Source organism: Tarenaya hassleriana, unplaced genomic scaffold (genome assembly GCF_000463585.1).
Source record: "Tarenaya hassleriana unplaced genomic scaffold, ASM46358v1 Cleome25, whole genome shotgun sequence".
Lineage (NCBI taxonomy): Eukaryota > Viridiplantae > Streptophyta > Magnoliopsida > Brassicales > Cleomaceae > Tarenaya > Tarenaya hassleriana.
In genome coordinates, this window is record NW_010965775.1 from 688,850 (window position 1) to 696,448 (window position 7,599).

The 7,599-nt window shown below is 40.0% G+C and overlaps 2 protein-coding genes across 4 annotated transcripts in view; one reads left to right on the forward strand and one right to left on the reverse strand.

Moving 5' to 3' along the window:
* Positions 1–325: 325 nt before the first annotated feature.
* Positions 326–4,866, reverse strand: LOC104816270 (myb-related protein 3R-1). Its single transcript, XM_010545001.2, has 9 exons — positions 4,185–4,866; positions 3,667–3,818; positions 3,437–3,488; positions 3,139–3,196; positions 2,722–2,816; positions 2,530–2,633; positions 2,267–2,395; positions 667–1,764; positions 326–581 (listed from the first exon to the last, which is right to left on the reverse strand). Exons 1-8 carry the CDS (start codon positions 4,224–4,226, stop codon positions 759–761), a joined length of 1,638 nt encoding a protein of 545 aa, XP_010543303.1. The 5' UTR covers positions 4,227–4,866; the 3' UTR covers positions 326–581; positions 667–758.
* Positions 4,867–4,956: 90 nt separating this feature from the next.
* Positions 4,957–7,599, forward strand: part of LOC104816272 (kinesin-like protein KIN-10B) — a 4,197-nt gene continuing 1,554 nt past the window's right edge. The window contains exons 1-7 of one of the 3 annotated variants that reach the window (XM_010545003.2): positions 4,957–5,304; positions 5,443–5,611; positions 5,980–6,373; positions 6,507–6,712; positions 6,812–7,119; positions 7,198–7,261; positions 7,448–7,547. In XM_010545003.2, the coding sequence (XP_010543305.1) occupies positions 5,102–5,304; positions 5,443–5,611; positions 5,980–6,373; positions 6,507–6,712; positions 6,812–7,119; positions 7,198–7,261; positions 7,448–7,547 (1,444 nt within the window). In that variant the 5' untranslated portion in view covers positions 4,957–5,101. The remainder of the gene's footprint in view (positions 5,305–5,442; positions 5,612–5,979; positions 6,374–6,506; positions 6,713–6,811; positions 7,120–7,197; positions 7,262–7,447; positions 7,548–7,599) is intronic. The other 2 variants (XM_019202863.1, XM_010545004.2) reach the window with 2 other exon arrangements.

Consider the following 7,599-nt stretch of genomic DNA (forward strand, 5'->3'; position numbering starts at 1 on the left):
TTAGTTTCCTATTCATGACAATTTTGTGTAATTTTTTTTGGACAATTTGGCCTTTTGGGAAAAAAAAAAGTGTAAATTTTTTCTCTTTTGTTTTTTGTTTGCTTTTTTTTTTTCTCTTATTGCATTGACAAATGTCTATTAGCCTTGAAGGTTAAAAATATTTTCAACGTCCATTTTGGAGGTTTTTGTAGTATGAAAGTCGTTTTGAACTTTTAACTTGCCAAGAAAAAACAATGGTAGCGGCAGCAGGGCGAAGGGGTCCTTCAGTGTTAAAGCAGAGTTAATGTCTTGTCTTCTTCACCCATAAGATCCCAAAATGGCCGTAAATAATAACTTACCGAATTTCCTCATCACTTTCTGTACACAACTCATTGGTTAAACCTAAACAAAAATCATCACCTCTATTTGCAGGAACAGTCCAAAAAGAAAAAGAAATACAAAATATATTCTCAAGTGTAACTGAGGAGTGTGTATGATTCTTAGTTGCTGTCTTCGATTGGAGGAGGACAAAAGGCCAAAGTTTTGTCACCTCCCTTATGTTTCGTTTCAGCCATTCCGAGCTGTCACATTGCTACCTGTACCTGAAAAAGGAAGTGGATTATACAGATTCTCAGGAGGAAGAGTGGGGGCTTATCACTCGGGTAAAGACGGAAACTTTTCACTTACAGTTTGTGACTGAAGGTGAGATTTCCATCTATTGTTGAACAAAAAAGTTAAGATGTCTGCTTTAACATGGGACCCGCTCTTCAGATGTAACCTCATGATTTTGTTTCATTCCCTGGATTCTCTTTCTCAGACATAAATTCAAGCTGTCTTGATTTGAAGACTGCTGTTCTTTTGGACCTTAACCGATATGCGGGGGACACATTGTAAGCACTGCCATTTGACCCGCGGTTTTTGTTATCATGACAATCAGGGCTCTGTGTCGATACTTCTCTCTGAGCTGGAGACTTCTCTGACCTATTTTCCGTGTTCTCTTCTTCTTTATCAACCCGCTTAGCTCCACTGTCGCCATCTATTTTCCCAGTAGCATTATCATTCTCCCTTTGCTCCACAGCAATTTTCCGTCTTTTCCTAAAGATAGAGGGTGTGTTTGGAAAAGTCTTAGCAGCCTCTCTCAGGAAAGATTCAGGACTTCTTGCAGCGAAGTTACTGCCCTTCGAACAAGGTGGAGTGAAGAAGCTAACTGGTGATGTACCGGGACTGCAACCACTTTCATACCCATACACACGCTGGAAGTCAACTTCTGATGGCAAGTAAAGGTCGGCAGGAGGCTTGTACCACAGTGAACCATGCTTTGGAGTCCCAATTCCCACTTCTGTCGCTATTCTGTCCTCATAACCTCTGGAATTAACTGCACCATTCTCTGGAAATGGCCTGGAATTATTATGCATTTGAGGCTTGTACTCCACAGCTGGAGAGCAAGCGTACTGATTAACACGGATTTTTGACGAAGCAGCTGCTTCTTCTAGCAGAGCTGAAGAATTGATGGCATGGTCTCTTCCATCTTCATCTGGTTTGTTTATATCTGTAGTCCCAGAAGAAGTTTGGGCAACTGAATCAGAATCCTTGTTTTGATAAGAAGATGAAGGTTTAACAGCACAAGACTGCTTGGAATCTCGAGCTGTGTCAGGAACTCCATGGTCTCTGGCGCCATTGGGAAAGCCATACTTTGCTGCCGGCGGCAGGTTGCCAGTAGCTAAGTAGAAATCTAACTTTTTCTTCAACGAACTGTTCCAGTGGTTCTTTATCGCATTATCAGTCCTGAGTCAGAGTCAAGAATTTTTTTATAAAAAAAAAAAACAGAGGCATTAGAGGTATAAATAGAGAATAATAACTTAAAAGAGAGAAAACTACAACCAGGACTATCCTACAGCCCCCACTACATGACAAAGGAATGAGACTCCTTACATTAACTAAAAAAAGTACTTTCAGCTCCATCTGTGCTGTGACCATTTTGTCATTGCTATTCAATGGATAAGGAGACTACTAAATTGTGGAAAGAAAAAGTTTAAAAAGAGAGCGAATAATTTTTCTCACAACAGCTGGTCTTAACAATAACAGCAAGTATCAGATATTTTAATATAACTAGGTACAGTCTGCATTAAGAGATGCCAAGAGCGAAAACCTATGACAAGTAGTGGCAGCTAAATGAGAGCATTAGCAGCTTTGCTGAATGGTTAAAAAAGAACGCATCATGATTTCCCCGGTTCAATAATGTCTAGCTCCTACTTAAGCCTCAATTACACTCAACAAGAAATCATACCTGCCGGGTAACACTTTAGCTATTTCAGCCCATTTGTTGCCATGTATTCGATGGGCATTCATGAGAGCTAATTCCTCCTCTGTAGCCCATGCATCCTTTCTAATGTTAGGATTCAAATGGTTGTGCCACCTGCCAATGTACTGAGGTCAAAAACACATTGATGTTTCTATAGCCGAAGAGGCACAAAGTCTATTCTTCAACGGTAGATATCACATTCTTTATTCCCAGTATCAACAAAAAAAAAACTAGCTTAAACAAATTACCTTTCACGACATTGCTTCCCTATACGACCTGGTAAAGACCTGGCAATAACAGACCATTTTGCAGCCCCAAATTTTTTAACAAGTTCTATAATTTTATCATCCTCCTGCAAAACCAGAGAAGAAAGAGAATTTTAAGCCATCAAACGTCACATAATATCAATGTGAAAACAAGTTTCAGAGAAAAAAAGAAACCTCTTGAGTCCATGGTCCTTTAACAAGCTCTGGATTAAGTACTTTCTGCCACCGGTGCAGGCACTGAACCTCTGTTCTATCAGGGAAGAATTCAGCTGAAAATAACAAAATAAACCGCTTCAACCAAGTCAAAAGAACTCTTGCAAGGTGCAAACCTAATCAAATTTATCTTATGAAACGATGCCACTTAATTCACAACAAAGAGAAGACAACGGAACAAATAGGCGAACAAACAGGCATTTCCAAGAATCGACTAGAACAATTTAGGACAAGACTTGAGCTTGGGAATCCCAACACTAGAAATTATTTATACAGTTTCCAATTTAATCCTTTTAGGATCACTAATCTCAGGCATCAGTAGTAACAACAGTCAACAATGTCACCACAATACCGGAAATAGATTGGGAAGAAACAAACCTATTTTCTTCCAGCTCTTCCCCTTGTACATGGTAACAGCTTTTTTAAGTGTATCATCCTGAAATATTTGTAGGATAATTGTCACAATTCTTCAACATACAATCAAAATACAAGTGAAAAAAACCAAATTAATACTAAAATCATCTTGGTTTGTGTAACCACTAAATAATATATACGACTGAAAGATAGTGGAATGATATTGTACTGTACATAGCAGCTTCATTACCACATGTTATGGTCCTCAGCAAGTAAATGGAACCAATAATCAAGAATAGAATAGAAGGAATCAGTCACAAACCTCCTCAGGAGTCCAGCCGCCTTTTGCTCGTCTTATAGGGCCAGTAGTCCTGCTGCAGAATGCAAAGGTGGATCAAATAAGTAGAAGAAATAACCTCAAAAATCAAGTTTTTGATGGTCGAGTTTGGCATGAAATCTCAGAAGAATCTTGCAAAATTCACAGCTAAACTTAGATACTCCATGATGTTATATGAATCGGGTACACAGAAAAAGAATCAAGTCAGACGGTACCGATGAGTTGGAGATGCTGTGGCAGGACTTGCAACTCCAGGTGACTTGAGGAGACTATTGCCACTGCCTTCGGACATAGACGAGCTCGAAGCAGCTGTTAATTGCTTGTTTTCCATGCACTGATCCTCGATTCTCGCCTCACCAGTCTCCCCCTACAAAATCCCAGGAGACTTACCATTATAACCCAAAAAGATTTAAGAATAACAAATCTTCAACAAAAAAAAAAACAATCGAAATCAACAAACCCTAAAAAACCCACAACGTTAAACACGAAGCAAACACAAGCCAAGATCTCAAAATCAATAATTCAGTAAACAATTCAATACCCTCCCTCCAACATGAAATCTAGGGTTTCTAAAATTCTGATCACTGAAATCAATAAGACCCCTTTCTTTGGGAATCGTGAAACTAGTTCCGAATCAGAACCAACAACCGCGAACTAAATCAGAGACAGCAGACAAAAACTACAATCCGATCACCAGAGCAACAACAAGAACCAGATTCCAAGCAAAATCGACCTCTTCCCGAGAACAAGCGACAGGATTCGAACTGTAGCTCATCGAGAAAGACGGATTGACGATCTCACGAGCAGAAGAAGAACAAGGTAAACGTTAGAAAAAACAAAACTTTTTTCCGAAAAATACTTTGCCCGTTGAACCATAGAGAGAGAAAGAGATAGAGAGAGAGAGGACTGATCGAAAACAAGAAAAAATATTAAAAAAAGATAAAAGAGCACTACTATTATAACGAATACTTCTTCCACCGCCGTTACATTCCCTTGTTTATACAAGGAAGGTGATGAAACACTGGGAAAAAAAAGCCCTAGGGGATTTAACGGACGTTAACGGAAGAGGGTTAACGTTGGGAACAAAAGTTTGAACCTCAAACGGCACTATTCGCTGACGCGTTGACCATCGTACACGTAAGCAAGGCAAAGGTTGGCGGGCGATTCTGGACCGTCGGATCGTGAGGAGTAATTTTATTTTAAAGGGCTTAATTGTAATTTCGTAGAATGTGTGTTTTAACCGACACAAATTTCGGAGAACCGTCCGATCCTGTGAAATCGATGGCGCAGATTATACTTCTGTTTATATTTTCTTATAATGTTTTCCGTCAATAACACACTAAATGGAAAATTGATAATGCTTGGTACTCATACACCATTTTAATATTTTCGTGCTTTTATGATTTTTTTTTTAAATCTTTGAGAATTACTTTTTACTAATTTAAATATTTTAAAAGGGATTTTAACTTAAATTCGAATAAAATGTGGGCCCTCTGAAGGATAAAGGATAAAGCCCAAAGGCCGAAGAGGGAATTCAAAATAAAAAAGCAAAGGCCTTTTAATGCACAGAGCAAATTCAAAATGACCAACGGATCATAAGTTCAAATTCGAGATCATCATTCTCTCTCTCTCTCCCCCTCTCTCTCTCTCATGGATTCAGGAACTCCATCAAACGCCAAAGCCTTGGATTCTTCTTCAATCTCCCAGGTCAGAGTGATCGTTAGGGTTCGTCCATTTCTTCCCAGGGAGATCTGCGAAAAGGACGGTGATGCGAGGCCTTGTGTTTCCGTTCTCGATGGCAATCCCAGAGACGCCAGTGAAGTCGCTGTTCACCTAAGGGATCCGGATACTAGGTAAGAATTTATCCTTTTCTATGTTCGTTTTTCCCTCGATTCTGTGTGGAACTGGGTCCTGCATGTTTGGATTTGATCGTTCCTTTTTTCTGTTTTTTTCTAATGAAATTCGTTTCGTTATTTGTGTTTTTGGAGCAGTCGAAACGAATGTTATCAGCTAGATGCGTTTTTTGGGCAAGAAGACGACAACGTCAAGCAGATCTACGATAGTGAAGTGAAACCCTTAATTCCTGGGACTTTTCAGGGGTTTAACGCTACGGTGCTTGCTTATGGAGCAACCGGAAGCGGGAAGACGTTTACAATGCAGGTCAGTGTCTTCAAATTTCAGATTGTTATAGAGTTGGTGAGGGATGATACTCTTGGGTTTAGGGCACGATGATAATTGGTGTGTTTTCGGTTAGAAAGTCCTTAAGAAAATGTGGTTTCACCAGAGATTATGGTACGTCTGTAATGTTTTCCTAAGTTCTTTTTTGGTCTATGAGAATTTAGGGAACAATCGCCGTTTGGTCATAGAGGAGGTGATCTGAAAATCCCTGGGAAAATGGGTTAAACGGTTTAGTTAGTTACATAGACAACAAAGACCTTCAGACAAAAGAGCATAGGAATTAGGAAGAAATGGGAAGATGTTGATGTTCAATTTGTACACCTATGTAGTTTAACCCTTTGACATCATAGGGGACCGATGAGCTGCCAGGCCTGATGCCGTTGACCATGTCTACGGTTCTGTCTATGTGCGAGAAGATGGGGGCTAAAGCAGAAATCTCCTATTATGAAGTTTATTTGGACAGATGCTGGGATCTCCTAGAAGTTAAAGCCAAAGAAATTGCTATTTGGGATGACAAGGACGGACAAGTGCATCTTAAGGGACTGTCTCGTGTCCCAGTCAACTCGATGTCTGAGTTTCATGAGGCCTACTCGTGTGGAATTCAGCGACGGAAAGTCGCACACACTGGTCTGAACGATGTCTCAAGTAGGAGTCACGGGGTGCTTGTGATCTCAGTGACCTCTCCTTGTGCCATTGGTTCGGAAGGGTTTGTCATAGGAAAAATCAATCTTATTGATCTGGCAGGTCATTTTCTCTGCTTTATTCAGATTCATCTGATGTTAACAAATCCAGGGGTAGAATTGAAGTGTTTGTGTATACATACACATTGGCTTGCATGATTTGTACTCGATATTGATTGAATTAATGGTTTTATCAGGTAATGAAGACAATAGGAGGACGTGCAATGAAGGAATCCGTCTTCAAGAGAGTGCAAAGATCAACCAGTCATTATTTGTATTATCCAATGTGATTTATGCCCTGAATAACAATCAGTCTCGAGTGCCGTACAGGGAAAGCAAATTGACTCGGATCTTGCAGGATTCACTAGGAGGGACAAGCAAGGCTCTGATGGTTGCATGTCTGGTACGGAGATGTATAAGTATCCTTTGTAAAATTGGTTTTGAAGCTCCAAATAGAAAATATCTTCAGGGGCTAATATGATTTATTCTCTTGTTGCTCCAGAATCCTGGAGAATACCATGAATCTGTTCGCACCGTTAGCTTGGCTGCAAGATCAAGGCACATCTCAAACCATGTTTCTTCAACCCCAAAGGTAGAAGCTTCCAAGGTTAGGGTAGACATGGCGGAGAAATTGCAAGCTTGGCTTGAATCAAAAGGCAAGACAAAGAGCGCTCATAGAATGACAGCACTCCGTTCTCCGCTGATGGGCAGAACCCCAAGTTGTCTAAGCTCGATTAAGAAAACTGAACACCAAAAATCAGCAATAGCAGAAGGCACTACAAATCAGAAACAAGTTCACACAGGACGGAGGTACACCGTAAATTGCCGAGTTTTTAGTTTTGAAATGAAACTGAGAATCTAAGTTTCGTAACATACTTTTGTTCACAGGGATGCATTTGTAACTGCCAGGAACTTATTCAATGATGAAACGACGGCTTCCTTACACTTACCGGTATGTTACTTATTATGCAAGTGTAAAGTTCATGTATATATGCCTCAAGTTTTGCTAGTTTTGGATTCAAAGCAATGAGTGGAAACTATGATTAAATCATCAAATTGGTACTTATTCGAATCTTTGCTATTTTTGTGGTGATAAGAGGCTACTACTAAAAAGATTTGAGGTTTGTGAGTGATTTAGGTATCATTACAGAATCTGCACCTGTCTTCACCAAACAAAGAAGAGAAGAGAGAGACCTCAACCGAAGTGAAGCCTTTGAAATCAGCTGCAAACAAGTCAGGTTTGTGTTACCGAGCTTCTGATGCTGTCTATCTTTGTCCCCCCCCCCCCCC

Bases quoted from the DNA above. Each gene is read 5' to 3' on its own strand.
- LOC104816270 (XM_010545001.2), bottom strand. From the start codon at position 4,226: ATGAGCTACAGTTCGAATCCTGTCGCTTGTTCTCGGGAAGAG. The intron at 3,819-4,184 runs GTCGATTTTGCT...GGGATTTTGTAG, and splicing joins TCGCTTGTTCTCGGGAAGAG to GGGGAGACTGGTGAGGCGAG. The intron at 2,817-3,138 runs GTTTGTTTCTTC...TGTTATTTTCAG, and splicing joins GAAGAGCTGGAAGAAAATAG to CTGAATTCTTCCCTGATAGA.